Raw genomic sequence first — 18,025 nt, 5'->3', positions numbered from 1 at the left:
TGAAAGCATGTAGCGGATGTGGGTTGTTTTGACAGCGACCACCTTGACGCTGGCTCATTCTTTAAATGTGGTCGGTGCTGCCAAGAGTGCGCAGCTGCAACCTTATACCACGGACAAGCAAAACATTGGATCCAATGGCGGTGGCTGCGGAATGAAATAATGATGTCATTCAGTATGATATGACATATCAGAGTGATATCAAATCTAAATACAGTTTCACGCCATATTATCTGCCATTCATCACGGAACATTTCATGTCCCTGCTGACTTTGTATGAGCAGCTGGGCATCAGAATAGAATAGAATAGAATAGAATGGATGTGGACACACGCACTTAAAAAGCAGCTCCAATACATCTGCAGCAAAACTATAGATCATAATATATGGTGTTGTTGCCCTATTGCCAATGTGAGACCGAGCCTTTGTTCAGATTTTACCACAGCACTCATTGCATTGACCAAACACTGCCCTCTGGTGGCTCTCTGGATTAATACACCTCTGGCAGTCACTTCACAGTCACACAATCATCACAGCACGTCACAGCTGCACAAAGGGGCAATTCACAGTTTTCACACATGCATTAATTAAAGGAGCAGTGTGTGAGATTTAGGGGGATTTAGTGGCATCTAGTGGTGAGGACTGCAGATTGCAACTAGCTGAAACTTTCCTTCAGTGTTCATTGTTCAGGAGGTTTCAGCTCATTTGAAACTCTGCAACTCGGCTATTAACCAGATCCAAGAGGACACAGCACATCAGTCCAGTCTTAGCTGCTCTGCACTGACTTACTGTTACATTTAGAATTGATGCTAAAGTCCTCCTCTTTGTATACAAAGCCCTACATGGGCTGGGATCGAGCTACTTTGCTAACTCCATTGTTAACTTTTTGTGTTCAAGACCACTGCGATCACCTGCTGCTGGTTTATTGGAGGTTCCCAGCAACAGCCGCAAGAAGATCAGGGATGCAGCCTTTGTTAGTTACACCACAAAGCTATAGAGCACAGCCTACAGATATCAAGCTAGCACTCTAAATATTTTTTAAAAGAAAGCTAAAAACATATCTGTTCAGAGAAGGGTATTGATCAGAGAACAGTGGTGATTTAGCAAGTCATTCCTGTGTTTCCAGTGCATTTTTAGGCACTAAACGTCAGTGTTTTCGGCGTAGTGACCACTAAACGTAGCAAATGTGGGTGTTTTGTAGCAGCCCATCACTGTTTGCTTGTTACAGAGACATCACTGCTTTTCCAGCAGGGGTTGTGCCCCCAAAACTGGGCATTTTAAGCCTAACCATAACCAAGTGGTATTTGTTTTTTTAACGTGTCTGTGATTTGCATAAATACACACAGTGCTTACATTTTTCTGGCGAGTGGGTTGCTTGTCAGGATATATGCTCAGCTAGACAGTTGTAGATTGTCATAGTGACCTTCTCTGCCTTTGTTCAACTATTATTTTGCCACGTACATCTCATATGGCTCCTCATCAGATTTTGTGTGGAACCTTCACAACCAACCAGGAATCATTCAGTGTCAGAGCTTTGAAACAGCATCCAACACACACACTGAGACATGTAAAGCTTAGTTCAGCGGGGCCAGGTTTCCATGAGGTTTACCGGGCTCTTTGGGTTGGTTTGATCAAGGAGGTGAACGGTTGGATCAATGTTGCCACGTCGCCTGTTTTGGGACATTGATCCCTCTCCCACTGGGCGTATGGTGATCCATTTTCTGCTTTGAGGTGCTGCCAAACGGTGTGATCACTGCAAAGTGTTGCACCCGGTTGCTTTAATATGATATGCTATTCATTACCAACAATGCATGAGTTTGTGTGTGTATGCTTATATACACATGTTTTGTGAATCTGTTGTGTGTAACCGTAGATTTGTGCTGTTTGTGTACAAAGCAAACATGTGTGTGAAGAACACTCTCGGGCCCTGGAATCATATCCCATATCACAAAGAATAAAGTCTTGCCTTGTATACAACCTGCTTTATTTCATATCCCTCAGGAGTCATGTAATCTGTTCTTGCCAGCCCACCTACCTCCTAATAACCCCCTGTGTTTCTGTCCCTTGTTCTCTCTTTGGGCTACCAGGGCAATATAAGGAAGGAAGGAAGCAGCCTACATCAATCACTAGTTGGAGGGGATGGAGTGAAGACTCAGCACCATTTACATCAGCAGGTAAGATGCACTTGTTGCTTCATTATGCATCAAAAAAATGCTGCACCTGTTCCGTCTGTATTCTTTCAACCTCCGCTCTTCTACCTTACAGCTTATTGGGTCAAGCCCTCAGTATGCCTTCCCTTCGCCTCGTCGTCCTCACCACTCTCCTCATGGTGCTGATGGCTGTGCTGACCTCCAGCGCCAGAACCACACGCTGGCCCAGACCTCAAACCACCAAGAAGCCCCCTAGAGCAGGGGGCAGCGGCGGAGGTGGAGGATTCGGACGGACCACCACCACAACCCCGTCCCCAATGCACACAGATGAGACAACTGAGGTTATGATGGACGCTTACACCCTGTCCCCTACAGACAGCACCACCTACCCCAGCGACAGTTACTCCACTGAGTTCCACACCGACGCCATAGTGCCCCCCGGTAACACTCTTGGAAACTATACCCTCGACTACAATGAATGCTTCTTCAATTTCTGTGAGTGCTGTCCGCCAGAGAGAGGCCCTGTAGGACCCATGGGAGAGAGAGGGCCACCGGGACCACAGGGAGAGAGGGGCCCTCTAGGTAAAATGGATTATTTTCAGATAGATTACCTTTTGGAGTTCAAAATCTTGTCCGTATTCACACTTGTCTCTGTTTTCCAGGGTTACCAGGAGAGAAGGGAGACACAGGGCCCAGAGGACCTCCAGGACCAGCAGGACTACCTGGAGCCAACGGACTCAATGGCGACATAGGTACAACGGGTCTTATCAGCAGGAGAATCTTTGATTGCCCCTCCGTTTCTCTCTCTTTATTCCTCTCTCCTTTTATACAAAATGCTGTCCTGTGTAAGTTCTTTGTGGATGTCATTTTCTGCGCTTTATTTATCAAAACAACCACAGGTGACAAAGGTGATCAAGGACCGATGGGTCTTCCTGGTGCCCCTGGAATCCCAGGAAAACCAGGAGAGAGAGGTGTGTATGTTCTATGAGAACGTCAAAAGAAATTGCATTCCTATTCGAGAATCACTTTTAATTTTACTGATTTAAATGAGATTAAAATATGTATAAATACACCTTGTAGATGTTTCCAAATGTACATTATTAATTTAAAGGTCTAGTATGTAGGATTTAGGGGGAATATATCATAAGAAATTGAATAAAATAAGTATTTTTCTTTAGTGTATAATCACTTGAAAATCGTTACTTTAGAATGAGCTGTTTGTATCTGCATAGCGAGTTGGTCCTTGTCTGCAGAGATCAGCAAGTTGCACCACCATGTTTCTACAGTAGCCCAGAGGGGACAAACCAAACACTGGATCTAGATAGAGCTGTTCGCGTTTTCATGTTGGCCACTGTAGTTAGAAGAAGGGCAGCAGTAGCTCAGTCCATAGGGACTTGGGGTGGGAACCGGAGGGTCACCTGCTCGAGTCCCCGTCCGGACCAAAAATATGGAGCGTGGACTGGTGGCTGGAGAGGTGCCAGTTCACCTCCTGGGCACTGCCAAGGTGCCCTTGAGTAAGGCACCGAACCCCCCAATCACTCAGGGCACCAAGGGCAGCCCCCCCACTCTGACATCTCTCCACTTTGTGCATGTGTAGGTCCTGTTTGTGCATGTGTGTGTCTTTCGGACCTGTGTGTAATTGACACGCAAGAGTGAAAACATTGAATTTCCCCTCAGGGGGATTAATAAAGTAAAATTAAAAAAAAATAAAAAAGCTACGAGAGAGTCAGAAAATCTCGGATTTTTTTTTATACTGGTTTAAATCACCAGGTCAGCTTGTTTTGAAGAGGATAATTTGGCTCTCAGTAAAAACCTCCTGAACGTCCAGATCCTAAACACTGGCTCTAGATAGTGCCATTAGTGTTTTCGAATCAGCCACCGCAGTTAGCAGCCCCTCAGTGATGGAAGCATTGGCAAAACAGAATTTGTTATGACGTGAAATTGCAGTATTCAGTATTTTTACTGATTTAAATCACCGGGTTCATTTGTTTTGGAGGAAGAGACCTCTGCAGATAATTTGTCTCCCAGTAAAAACCTCCTGAAACTCTTGATCTTCAGTTATCCAAGAAAAACGTTGAGGTCACATTAGTAGTTGCTGGGCTACGGTCCATCTCCTACGTGCCAAACAGCATCACAGAAACACTTATTTGTAACATGAAACTGCTTCATCTACTGTTTTAAATCACCTGGTCCATTTATTTTGGAGAGCAAGAGACCTCTACAGATAGTTTGGTTCCATCTAAAAACCTCCTGAGTAATAAACACTGAAAGAAATCTAACCAGGAGAAGTTTCAGCTGGTTGCAGTGTGCAGTTCTCACTGCTATAGATGCCCCTAAAGTCCCCTAAATCTCACACACTGGACCTTTAATAAAAGCATTCTAATTATGTGTCGTAATATTTGAATATAACATTATTACCTGCTACAGGTGATCCAGGCCCCAGAGGAGAGAAAGGTGAACGTGGCTTCAGCGGTCTGAAAGGGGACCCGGGAGAAAGAGGAGAGCCTGGCCTGAATGGGACTAAGGGCAACACCGGGCGAGAGGGGCCTATAGGTCCCCCTGGGGTAGCTGGGACAAAGGGTCAGAAAGGTGAACAGGGACTTACAGGCGAGTGTCTAACAGGTGAGAAAGGTGATGTCGGTGAGCGGGGGCCCCCTGGTCCGAGAGGTGAGATGGGTCCCCCAGGAGTGAATGGAACTGATGGTGCAAAGGGAGAGAGAGGGGAGCCGGGGCCTCCGGGATGGAAGGGGGATACTGGCGCCAGAGGGCCCCCAGGACCTCCAGGAGCGAGGGGCTTAGCAGGGCTGAGGGGGGAGAGGGGAGCTAAAGGTGGGCGTGGGCCTCGGGGCCCTAAAGGCGCACCAGGTGAGAGTGTGGAGCTGGTTCGCTCTGCCTTCAGTGTGGGCTTGTTCCCCAGCAGGTCCTTCCCTCCGCCTGGCCTGCCTGTGAAGTTCGATAAGGTGTTTTACAACGGGGAGGGGCACTGGGACCCAACACTCAACAAGTTCAACGTCACCTACCCAGGAGTCTACTTATTCACTTACCACATCACTGTGCGGAACCGGCCCGTGCGTGCTGCCCTAGTGGTTAATGGGGTACGGAAGCTGCGGACTCGGGATTCCCTGTACGGCCAGGACATCGATCAGGCGTCCAACCTCGCACTGATGCAGCTGAATGAAGGCGACCAGGTGTGGCTGGAGACGCTGAGAGACTGGAACGGAGTTTACTCCAGCAGTGAGGATGACAGCACTTTCTCTGGCTTCCTGCTATACCCAGACTCAAAGACCAAACCTTCTGCTATAGAAAACGTGTGACCTTTGACCTCGCGTGGGCCCTGATTGTAACTTCTTGTAGACTCTGCACAACCTTCAGTTTATTGCACTGCTCCGTCAAATTAATGTGATTCAGCTAAATGCTGCTGCTTCTGTATCTGCATCTGCTCGCTGCTGTCATGCTAATCAAACCAAATGCTTTGCTTGCCTTGCTATACTTGGAGATGGATGAGGCTTGATAATACTGCTGTATGCAACACTTAAGTTCTTCATAATAATGCATTAAAAATGGCTATGCTTGAAATGGATGACCCTTGAGTTTTATTTATTTAGAACCAGAACTAGAGGCTAATTTATAAGCCATTAGTCACTGCAATTAGAATAGATAAGCCCTGTGTCAGTGAGGCCGATGCAAATTGAAAACAATTGAAGTAAATAATTCATAATTGCATTCGGTTCCCACTAGAGGGTGTAAGGTGCCCAAGTTTTGCAAAGAGGCATTGGAGAGGAGTGTTGAATGCAGACCTCAGTGCAGGGAAAGTAATGAAAAGGTGGCAGACACTGAATGGTAAGATGGACCAAATGGGATGGGATTTAAATTCACAAAAAACAATCCAAGACTCCACATGTTCTTGTCCACTCACTGACTGCAAAACAACAGGAGATAAATACATAAGCCTTTAATACAGATGCTGTACAAAGAGCAGGATGGTAAAAAATAATTCTTGCAGACTCTCGTACACCATTTCTCACTCCCACTTGTCTTTCACCACAGCTCTGTTTCTGTTTAAACCCTTGAATCTGTTATGTGAGTGTGGTGATTTACTAGGCCTGTAAGGCAATATAGTACAGAGGCATTAAAATCCTTGCCGTTTCTCCTAATTATCAGTTTGAAGGTGGTGGTGAAGGTGATTCAGACCCACAAGAACCCAGAAGATTGATATGGGCTTATTACAGCATCGCCCGGAAGCTGATACAAGTAAAAAATAATGCCTCATTGACATTACATACCCACAAGAACAGATTAGCTGCCTTAGCACCAAACACGCAGGATAACCCTCTGCAACAGAGAGAGATGAGCACGCTATAAATTACATCCTAGTGTACCCACACTGTACAATGAAAAATAGCACTGACTTTTACAAACGCTATATCTCATTACACTCTAAATAGTCAAGACCTCAAATATGATAATGACTCCTGCGCACAACAGCAATCCATCTGGAAGATTTGTCTCTCGGAAAGGTTACTGAGCCATTTTCATGTTGTGATGTATTTGTTAGAAAGACAATAGGGGAAGTGCATTAGCCAGTTTTAAAATATTGTTTATTGTTTTCTCACTGAAAAAGACAAAAATCTGTCTTTTCCATAAATCTTCAAAAATCAGAATCGAAATATTGTATCGCTTAAACTCTTACATTAGCTGGCATGCAAAGTGATTAAACCTTAATATTTATTAATGTTAATATTGTCATGTTTTGAGCAGAGTGGAATACCTAGCATTTTATGTAATATTGTGGCTTTGTATTTTTATGCACAGGTCAGGTGTGTGTCTGGCTGAAAAGAGCTCGAGTGACGACATCTACAATTCTGGTTTCCGTCTTTATTTATGACAAGAATGTTTGATGTGGGTTTTCCACTGATATGTCAGTCGGACAAGTGATTATAACATGATGTCTGCTGCTGTGTATTTAAGTAATTTTTAATCCAAAATCAATTGTTTATTAACTGAATCTCTTCCTCATTATTCTCCAAGTCTGTCTCATGTTGGTTGTTAACAATAAAGTAATACATTGGCCCTACATGTGGGAATTTCATATTCATTTACCAACAACCAGCACATATTCTTTTATATAGAAATCTCCAAAAGAACTGTAGCGTTTCTTTTTTTGATTTTCTATGTAATATTCCTGAGGGAGTACACTTGACCAAGATTGTACCCAGTGGCACATGAGAAGCGAAACAATTAAATTAAATTTCAAATCAGGACATTATATTTAATCAATGTCCTAATAAACATTATACAACATATTTGTGTTCATTTGTGTCTGTTATGAAGGAGTAATTAAAAACTATGTAGCACTTTTTTATTCCTGTTCCAGCATCTGAGTGTTGGATTTGAGTATGATTCTCAAGTTAACAGAAAAATAGAATATTGGAAATGTAATTTAATATAATATGTAACTTTTGCATAAAATTAAAAGGGCCATTTGTAACAACTTAGACAGTGATTAAAGGTGAGCGAATTTGCAACTTATTCCATCATTTTGGTCCAGTGTGCAGGATTTAGGAGGATATATTGGCAGAAATTGAATATGATATAATAAGTTTGTTTTCTTTAATTAGGGGAAATAATAATTGTTGTGTTTTTGTTACTTTATGAGCTGTTTATATCTACATGGAGTGGGTCCTCGTTCGTGGAGATCATCATTTAGCACCACCATGTCCATTCAGTAACCCAGAACGAACAACACAAACACTGGTTTTAGATAGACAGGGCCATTCGTGTTTTCATGTCAGCCACTGTAGTTTGCAAACTCTGCGATGAGACCATTGGCAAAAAAAGATTGAGGATGCAGAGAAAGAGACCTCTGCAGATAATTTGGCTCCCAAAGAAAATCTGGATATTTTTTTTTTAATAGTTTTTCTATTTCATTGTATAAACTAAACATAAATCACACACAAGCATGTTTAACATTACATTACATACCCATATAAAACAAACAAACAAACAGAAAACAGCAAAAAAAAATTCTTCTAACCTACTGTCTACTGTTTAGGTTAAAACAGTTTGGAGTTCTACTCTTTCAATTTAAAACAATCCTCCGTTTAGCAGTGAGACAACCCAGTATCACACCTCTCATTTTCATCACAGCTTAGCTATGTAGTTTGTCTCATAGTTAACACAGAATAGGACATTTAGGAATAACAACCTGACAGATTTCTAAGGGCATCTGTTTAGGGTACCTTGTTTACCGCAACCATGCCAACATTTGTCTGGGATCGTCTTATCCATTCCATTACATTTTACTGGGGTAATATACAGTATGCCCTGTGCAAAACTTTCATTTGAATTATTCTATATCGGACACATTTTGATATTGTTGAAGTATTCTTGCCCTTCTCCCATCAAAGCTGTGTATAGCTGTGCCAAGGTTTATATATACTGGAGTCCTGAACATCTGGACCTTAAGTTATCAGGGAAAAAGGTGAGCACACAGGAGTAGGTGTTGGGCTACACTGATGTGTAACGTGAACCTGCTTTATTTAGCGTTTTTGATGGTTTTAGACCTCTGCAAATAATCAAGCTCCTGGTAAAAACCTGAACAATGAGCAATGAGGGAATTATAAGTTTCAGCTTGGGAGTTTCAACTGGTTTCAATCTGCAGTCCTCACTGCTAGATGCCACGAAATCCCCCTAAATCTTACACACTGTTCCTTTTAGCTAAAAATATCTCTTAACTGGAGAGGCTTTGTTAATTGGAAAAATCAATACTGGGACATATTTGATACTTTATGAAGAATGCTGAACAGAAACATTAGTCGATGAGGCCTGTGTGCTACCAAGTAGATGGATAGGTTACCATGGAGGAAGTGGGTATACTCTGCTACATATTCCAGTGGCTTTTTGACTGTGAGTACTGTAAACGGCCAAAAAAAGAGGAGGGTATACCCGGTATACCTGCGCATACCCTCCACTACACCACTGGAAACAGAACACTAAAACCTGTTAAAGAGGAAAGCCTAGAATGACGTCTCCATCTACTGGTGAAGGACATAAATTTACCTCAAATTTCCACCTTATTTATGCTGCTGTTGGTGGTGATGGTGGTGTGTGTGTGTGTGTGTGTGTGTGTGTGTGTGTGTGTGTGTGTGTGTGTGTTAAAATGTTATTTTGCTTGTTTGTTTATAGGCCTATCTGTGGATGTGTGTATGTGTGTGCATTTATGTATTTTCTACTACTCTGTGTGAAAATATAAATAACTACCTTGGCGGTGTGTGCAGTGTAATCTGCTCCCAGCAGGCTGGATTCCCACTGTGAGAAAGACAGTATATTGTTCCTGCAGCACCACAGATAACAACTCATTAGCATACTGAATCATTTGGCTGCAAGAGCCACTCTGCCACCCATCTGCACCGAGCTGATAAACACACACACACACACCAGCTCCCTCACACACAGATCTATGCAGAGCGAGCACATCCACACTCACACAAGCCTGATCTCACAAACATATACATACACACACGCGCACAGGCACAAGCCTCCTCTCATCCCCTCCCTTTCGATCCCTCATATACACTCCCTGTATCCCTCTCTTTTTGTGAGTCTGTGTGTTTTTGGAGAGTCGGGAACACTAAAGCAGGTAAATGTTTGGCAGGCATTAACCCAGAGGGCCCCTCAGTGGAGTCCTTGCACAGCCAGAGCAGAGCACAGGAGAGGTCCCCAAACACCTGGATGTCTCTGATGCTCTCTGGAAGCAATTTTAGTTTTTAGAAATGTCTAAGAGCTGATGCTGTTGTAGTGGCGGCAACATCTGCTGTGTGGAGTTACGGAATATAGGGAAGCAGACTTCAGAAAAGTAGCACTGGCAAAGCAACAGCTAATTTCTTATTAATGGCCGCGGGTTTGTGAACATAACTTTTCGATTGCGTAAGTGAATAACTTTCAGGGGCGGTGGGAGTCTTGACCAGTGCGGCGGTTTCACAATGTGTACAGACACAACAGCGTGCAAACGAGTGCAGCGGAGGCTGTCAAAACCACTTTCACAATGGCAGGATATCCTGCAGGTCACCAAGCCACGTTAACCTCTACAGGAAGTTGTCACTTGTTGGGAGGAAGTGAGGATTCCAGCATCCATTGGGGGGAGTTTCAGGAGGAGGTTGTGGTTTCAGCTATACACTCTGTACAGATAAGGTGTGAAACAGTTGCATGGTGTGTTATGCCACTGCCTGCCTATACAAATTTCGATTAGGTTATGAGATTACGGGTAACTGTGTTAAAGGTAGTCATGTGTGATGAAATGTGGCAAATATTGTATATGTTCAGTTTCTTGTACCATGATGGAACTGAATTCTATACTATATCTAGACTATATTCAAATATTCTTAAAATGTCCCCCTGAATATATTGATTAAAAGGCTATATCACAGCTGATTGAGTTTTTGTGAAGTGTTAGGAAAATGAGAATTTTTTTTCTTGCTATCTTCTCTGAGTGTATGTTGAACTCCTTTCAGAGCGTTAGCTAGCTAGCATACATTAGCTAGTGAACTTTCTGAGTTCATTGCACTTGCTAGCTTTGCATAAAGTTAGGATCTGTTAATGTTCCTATCAGCTTTTGACTGGAAACTGACTGTAACACCGCGCAATAACACTGTATTTCAGCTAGGTTATGCATGAACAGGTGATATCAACTTCAATATGTGATTTTGCTCTGGAGCTGTAATTGTGGAAATCAATAATGTTTTGCCAAAAAAAGCATCAGTAATTACATGGAGTGGAATTTGGCCAGTTTGCGAGTGCTAATCAATCAACCATCACTCATGTAAGCTATCGTAGGTAAGTTACCTGCAGTTAATAAGTCACACATTCACCCAGCGACCAACAATGGTGCGAACAGGTGTGTTCGTTTAACATTAATGTCATTATTTGTATTGTTATTTGACCGTGTTAAGCCTGGTAAAGTATCATTCCTTCATGTGGACTGTAGTAGATTCAATTTATTGCATTATCATATAGTGTACTTGATAGCTGTACTTGCTTATGATAAATAATACCAAAATAGGAGCTGAGTTTTAAAATTTTGAAATATTTTTTGAAGGAAAGGGGGAGCCACAAGCGGATTTAGTTCCCCTCACTGTTAATTCCATGTCCACAACCTTGACTTGAACTGTTTTCCTGATTTATATTGAACTGAACTGAGATCAGTTTAATATAAATTAATTCCACTAAAGACCCACAATGTGCTTGAGTGAGATCAAATACAAGGCTTTTCCTCTGCGTGTTTTATTCAGGGGTTTTGTATAAAATTCATCAATTTAACATTGGATATATTTATAGATACAGCTATCATACAACAAATATGTCATTACCAAACGTACAATGTCCCTTTACTGCAATTCATAAAATACCATAGTTAACCAAAGGTACCAATATCGGCTACTAGGTCCTGCTGAAAAAGCAGAATAGCAACAACAGTGAGCAATACTTAACTGTATTAATCAGAAAACTGCTGGTGTTGTTATGATATTAACACTGTGTGTGTGGTGTGTGCGCTATGTGAGTGCCGTGCGTGTGTGTGTGTGTGTGTACGTTTATGTGAAATGCGGCAATGAAGGGATTTATTTGTGTACCTTACTAAACTACAACTGCATTACAGTTTAAAAAAAAAAACACTGAAACATTCATATCAAAAGGACTGCATGAGTCATTTTCATGATATCATATGACTCATATTTTGTACACTATAAGAAACACTGCATGTCTTGTACCTCCACAGCAAATTCAAATAGATAGATTCATCCCAGGCAGTGAAATTGTTTAACTGTCTGTTCTCGTATTTGGTGTCGTTTTCTCACCACCAACGTGTAACAGAAGTAAATGGTACCACATTTGATGCACCACGTTCAGTCGCTTGCGTTACATTTTGAGTTCATCTCGTCCCCTCTCCTCTTTTCTCGTCTCCCAAAAGACCATTTTGCTAGTAAACCCACTGACAAACACACTACAGTACATCTTAAACCACATGACTTGAACTCGAGTCACTGTTGTTACATTGTGCAGTGGAAATATAATGCTATTTACAATACATACGTTAACTGCATGGGTACAATAGAGTCTAGTCGGTTCATTTATGGCCTCCAACTGAGGCAAACTTACTTTTGTGTCATTATTCTAACACATTAAATTTGTTGGGCATAAATCTCATTGATGATTTAGAGCCAGGTACTCGCAGCACACTGCAAGCACATCGGATCTACTCTGGCTGCACCATATCTGTGAGCAGTGGTGGTGAAGCATTGGTCCAAACTTCAATATTACACATTAAAAATCTTTGCTTGTTTCTTGATTGATCTTTTGTTTGGTTTTGTTTTGTTTGCTTTTTCTTTCTTTCTTTTTTGTGTGTTTTTTATTTTATTTTAGATTATCCTGTCTTTGGACTTTCAGAACACTCAAAGTTATACTCCGCAGGTCAGTCAAAGACATGAGACATGCAGAATTTACAAGTCTTTTGTTGGATCGAATTCAACCCATCACCAATCAAAGCAAGCTATTCATCAGTGCTGCCTCAGGTGTAGCGTGGAGACGGGAACGTACTCCACTTTCTCACTACGTGGAGTTTGATTCGCTTTCCTACACTGACGACTCAAAGCTAACAGGTCCTGAGCATATCCATCTCTTTCTTAGTCCCTCTCACTGTTTTCTTTCAGTCTCAGGTTTTGTGTCCGTGGTCTGTTGGCATCAGCATCATCGGCGACTGGAGCCATCTAAAGAGCGGCCATTGCGCCTCAGCTCCCGAGCAGCTAGATGCAGCGGGGGCCCACGTGAAGCCGTTAGAGTCCTTGGAGCTGGAGGTGAGTCCTGCTCCTCCATAAAGCTCTCAGGACTGCCATCGCCATCGCCATCAGGCAGGCTTCCACAACTGGAGCCTGGAGACATTGTCTCCAGAAGGTCGTCCCTGGCCAAGCCCACCACTGTGTCCTGATGTGGTCCACCCTGAGGGCCCCCCTCGTGGGCCCCGACCCCAACCAGCAGCCCTGTTTCCCCATCAGTTGTGCTGCCAACATTCCTCCCTCCATCCTGGTCCTCAAGGAGGTTGGAGAGGAAGCTGATGTACTTCATAGCGAGCCGCAGAATCTCATTCTTGCTCAGCTTCTTGTCTGGGGGGTGAGTGGGGATGAGTTTGCGTAGCTCGGCAAACGCCCCGTTTACGTTCTGCTGCCGCCAACGTTCACGACTGTTAGTGAAGATACGGCGCACAATCTTTGGCTGGCCAGCTAGAAGAGGAACAGGGAGGGAGAGAGGCAGACATGAGAAGAGGAGGTATTGATAGGATAACTCAAATATCACACAACAGGTAATGCTGACTGTAAAAGGGTAAAGCAACATATGCAATAATAAAAATGGAAGAATTAGCCGCAGGAGAACGCATGCACATTGATTTTGAGAAAAAAAAATAGTTTGCCGGAAAAACAAGCAAGTTTATTTATCCTAAGAAATTAAGCTGCAAAATTGTCCTCCCTACAACCATGGATTTTTAGATGATGGAGAAGAAGCTAGAGGCTCGCAAAATACAGTACAAAAAGCTGTGTGCGAAATGCAAATGTGACACAAGAGAAATGGATGGTTTGACATGCCAAACCTCAGGAAAGAGTGTTGAGGGGACTGTGTGCTCCCTGCTCCATAGTCTGTGTACTTTTTATTTATTTAGGTATGATAAAATGCCCCGCTGCAGGTAGTCACATCCTCCCGCCCTCAACAATGGTGTCTTCCAGGCTATTGTCGCCCTTGGAACACACCCAGTCTATCTTAATCCTTCAGCCCACTCTGCAGTAAAACCTTGGCATGGAGGCAGCAGCACCCCCATCCTCCACCCCTGTATATGGCAGTGAGTGGGCAGCGATGGAAAGGACGTTTCAAATGAAATAAACCCCAAATCCGCCTCACAGAGCTTACTTTAATGGCATGCAGGTACATATATTTGACATTCAGATTAGCAGCGTTCATTTATGACATGAATTATGATTTGACATTTATTCCAGTGGGTTAAACACTTATTTTTGCGAGGCATCTTCTGCAACACTCAGATTAGGTACAGTATAGATCCATGTCAGTGGATGAATGACAATGGAGATGAGGAGGGGACGTTTAGGGGACTATATTGGCAGAAGGAGGACACAGCAGAAGTGCGTCTTACCATACTTATAAAGATCTAAAATGCGCCTACCCTCGTCGAGTTCAACCTCATAAGGCGCCGGGCGGCGCTTTACCCTGTTGCTGGGGTACATGCTGTACTGCTCCGACTCCCCTCCGAGACTACAGCAACAGAAAGCAGACAAAAGGTGCACAGGTATATGAGAAAACATGAATTTCAGCATACATCATCTCCTTCATTGCATATAACCCTCAACAACCCCTGCTTACCCCTTGCACCAGGAGCACACACACAAACACACACACACACACATTTATAGGCCAGTTCTTTCTGTCACACATGCACACACATGCTCAATAATGTCAATATAATGTATACACTACAAGCATCTTTTCATACTCCAGGGCCTCACTGTAGCAGGGTGACATCCAGCCATTAAACTTATGGCAAACACTCATCAAATGAAAACGTGCATTCATGAAACTGGCCTGTTATTCATTTCCCTTTTCTCCCTCCACCTTTACCTGTTGATGGCGGCGAGAGGCTGCGCCAGGTTGTAGAGCATCGCCCGGGCCGGGACAGGAAACGCGTTTGGGCTCAGTTGGACCATTCGAGCGTCGTCTCGTTGCGGCGGCGGCAGCGGCAGCGGTGGAGGTCTGCGAAGTTCCGTGATCGGCACCAAATGGCTTTCAGTCCTCTGCTCCACCGCTTTTATAGCGTCCCTCCTGGAGAGCTCGATCACCGGCACTTCCCTTTTCAGGTCAAGGGCGTTGTGAGAGGCAGTTTCCTTGGCAACGCCGTTGATGATGATGCTGATGCTGGTCCCGTTGCTCGAGTTCTGCAGAGGAACGTCATCCGTCTCCTCAACCCCCTTGAAGCTCCCTCCCCTCTCCTTCTCCCCCTCCTCTCTCCTCGGCTCCTCTTCCTCCTTGCATCCGTTCAGTCTGGAGATGATGGAGGAGTCCTCCCGCTTTCCAGGACCGGACTCTGCGTCAGGACTTCCAGGACGAAGCTCCGGCTGCCGTTTTTCCATCATTTTTATACCGTCACCACTCGCTCGAGTCCACTACGTCCTGAATAAGATTTTCCTCGATTAACTTATTGATCAGGGCAATATGTGATATTTTTATATAACAAATAAATAACCAAGCTTTTACTTCCCATGGAAGCCTGGTGCATTATAATTATTGGCATTAAAATTATGAGTAAATGTTTTTACTATTATCATTATTAGAATTATTATTATGAATTACAGAGCTGACATTTCTAGCTAATCAAATATTGTGGAAAAAAGACGATTAATAGGCTATTTTACCGGCCAGATTATTTTTCTTAATTATACATTTTTGTTCATTATTAAAAAAAATGAAGGAAAAAATAATATTTTGCCACAAGGGATGATAACACTAATGCTTTATGACAATTCAAATGTGTTTTAATACTCGAGGATTGTATAATTTTGTGAGCTGATGAAGGTTTGAGAGCTTTTTATGAAGTTTTGATACATTCCTCTTACAGTCTGCATTTATGAATTTGCCTCAGTTAAACATTTTTACCATGAATTTGGAGCCAGTGATATGAGCTTTATCTTGTGGTTTCTGCATTGCATGTTTTTTGTCCTTTCTATGAATCTCTTATCTAAAACTTGGCCTTCAGTTCAGTTTAAAACGTCCAGCTCATATCTAAACGTATTTAAACCCACGTTTGAGCTATTCATAAAGTCAAATTCGAGTACATGAAAATAAGATTTCGGCTGCTTTTTATTTAGAGGTGAAATGATCGTCTTATAGAGACTGAGCATGCCAGAGAGAGCCTCTTCGTCGAAATAAAATCCCTCCTTTTTTCTGCCTTCATCAAATCCCGAAATAACCTTCAAAATCACTTGGTCCTGATCATTTCCACAGCCACAGATGTCAGAGTAGGTGGTGTCATTTTTTTGTTTTATGGCGGTGTATTAGAGGCTATAGGCCATAATGCTGTTGTTGTTAGAGCCGCACATCAAAGCCTTGTCATATTGAACACCCTACACACCAGTGTTAGGCGTTTCAGTGGCTTAATTAACTCGAATAATATTATTATAAACGAACAAAAGACGCGAGAATAAGAAAAGCGCACTTTTATTCCTGGGAATTCTCCAATAGGCCTCGCATCCGTTATTACATCCCGTTACAGTCTCAACCATCCGATCGGACAATAGCTGAAAATGTAGGCTAAATATTTCGCACATCACACCAGTAAAATTCAGACGACAGCAATCCAATTACAGCCGTTAGGAACAACGAGTGCGGCGGTTTAAATAAAGAGGTGTATTTTTTGCACTTACCGTTCCTGCCGTGTTGTTGATGTTACTGTGTAAGTGGAGCCATTTTGTGAGTGGGTCATCCATGTCTGAGGTTTTTCTTTTTTTTCCCTGCCAGTTGTGGAGCAGTGTGTGTGTGTGTGTGTGCGTGTGTGTGTGTGTGTGTAGCTGAGTTATTCCTCGCCGCATCCAGTGCGCTCCCTCAGTATGGGGAGCGGAACACAGGCCGCAATGTGGCCGAGTGAGATAAGCGCACGGCAGCGGCCTCTTCATTCCCGATAAGCCCCTAAACCCATTATTTATGAAATGATTCATTATTATTTGGCTGTCGTGGGCTATATAGGCTTGTGGAGGGCAAAGCATAAAAAAAAAGCAAACAGGCACAGCGCAACGGCCTGTAACAACGTACTGTAGCCTGAGCTAGCCTATAGTGGAGGTGTTTTAATTTTTTTTTCTCTCTCTCCAATGAAAGAAACAAAAGCTCAGGTTAAGCTGTTGACCTATTTATATTTCCAACAAAGGTTTTTTTTTTTGCTAAGCCAATTTATCCTGCAATGAGATAACTGATATAGCAGAGGGTTGTCCCTTTTTTTATTTTATCCTGAAAAGAGTATATCCATTAATCCATATCCATTTCTGCGCCTTGAGGCTGGATGTGCGACTGATACACTAAAAGATTGCTAAAAAAAAAATGACGAGGGTATAATTATGATAACGATGCCTTAATCGAATGGGACACAATTCTTTATCAATTAAGCAATAAATAAATAATTAAAGGTGCTGTTGCATGTCATTGTGTGTGTCGGGGGGCCTTGGACGGCGGTTCCTCGGGGCCCATGGGGACTCATGGCTGGGGGAGATAAAAGCGTATCGGCTCCTGGTCGCATCAGATAAAAGAGCAGCACGCTATCAGCGCACATTCAGGACAGCCTGAATGGTAGCAGGTACATCCTAATAACGGATTTTCCACACTCCTTTTTTTCCTCCCTCTTCTTTAGTCAGACACATTTATGAATTTAAACAGGCCAATTGCATATAGGCCTATTTAGTCAAATAAACTCGTGACGTGGCAAAATGCAGAGCCCAGGCTGCGTCATTAGGGAAACACATGGATGTAAACTGTAGGAAGTCTTAACACTTATCACGCTTCGTGTTTTTTAAGCCCTAATGTTAAAACTAAACAATTAGTCACGACCTTTAAACAGACCTGTTGAAGCAGCAGTCACGACCATCATCCTGCATCCGGTGCTCCTCAACACTCTGACATAATCCCCTCTAAACTTTTTGGTCAGCATTTTTCAAGGAAACCAAGATTGCGAGGCAGTAATTGCAGAATATATTAGGGGGGACACATCATCCCAGATATTAAAATATACTCAAAGTGTCCCCCCTCTCAGTAAATATTGTATGATGTTTTAAACTGTATATTTTT

General features: G+C 42.9%; 2 protein-coding genes across 3 annotated transcripts; one reads left to right on the top strand and one right to left on the bottom strand.

Annotated features, from left to right (window-relative positions):
* The first annotated feature begins 70 nt into the window (after positions 1 to 70).
* Positions 71 to 5,705, top strand: otol1a (otolin 1a). 2 transcript variants are annotated; one of them, XM_049598031.1, is made up of 6 exons: positions 71 to 172; positions 2,084 to 2,170; positions 2,262 to 2,728; positions 2,809 to 2,898; positions 3,046 to 3,117; positions 4,574 to 5,705. In XM_049598031.1, the coding sequence occupies exons 3-6, from the start codon at positions 2,284 to 2,286 to the stop codon at positions 5,458 to 5,460; spliced, it is 1,494 nt and encodes a 497-aa protein (XP_049453988.1). In that variant the 5' UTR covers positions 71 to 172; positions 2,084 to 2,170; positions 2,262 to 2,283; the 3' UTR covers positions 5,461 to 5,705. The 2 variants fall into 2 exon arrangements, with proteins under 2 accessions (XP_049453988.1, XP_049453987.1); XM_049598030.1 differs by lacking the exon at positions 71 to 172 and adding an exon at positions 1,162 to 1,182.
* Positions 5,706 to 11,420: 5,715 nt separating this feature from the next.
* Positions 11,421 to 16,776, bottom strand: tal1 (T-cell acute lymphocytic leukemia 1). The gene is made up of 4 exons (XM_049598033.1): positions 16,618 to 16,776; positions 14,819 to 15,367; positions 14,337 to 14,455; positions 11,421 to 13,416 (listed from the first exon to the last, which is right to left on the bottom strand). Exons 2-4 carry the CDS (start codon positions 15,328 to 15,330, stop codon positions 12,887 to 12,889), a joined length of 1,161 nt encoding a protein of 386 aa, XP_049453990.1. The 5' UTR covers positions 15,331 to 15,367; positions 16,618 to 16,776; the 3' UTR covers positions 11,421 to 12,886.
* Between the last annotated feature and the right edge of the window lie 1,249 nt (positions 16,777 to 18,025).

Source organism: Epinephelus fuscoguttatus, linkage group LG15 (genome assembly GCF_011397635.1).
Source record: "Epinephelus fuscoguttatus linkage group LG15, E.fuscoguttatus.final_Chr_v1".
Classification (NCBI taxonomy): domain Eukaryota; kingdom Metazoa; phylum Chordata; class Actinopteri; order Perciformes; family Serranidae; genus Epinephelus; species Epinephelus fuscoguttatus.
This window is presented reverse-complemented; position numbering and strand designations above follow the sequence as displayed.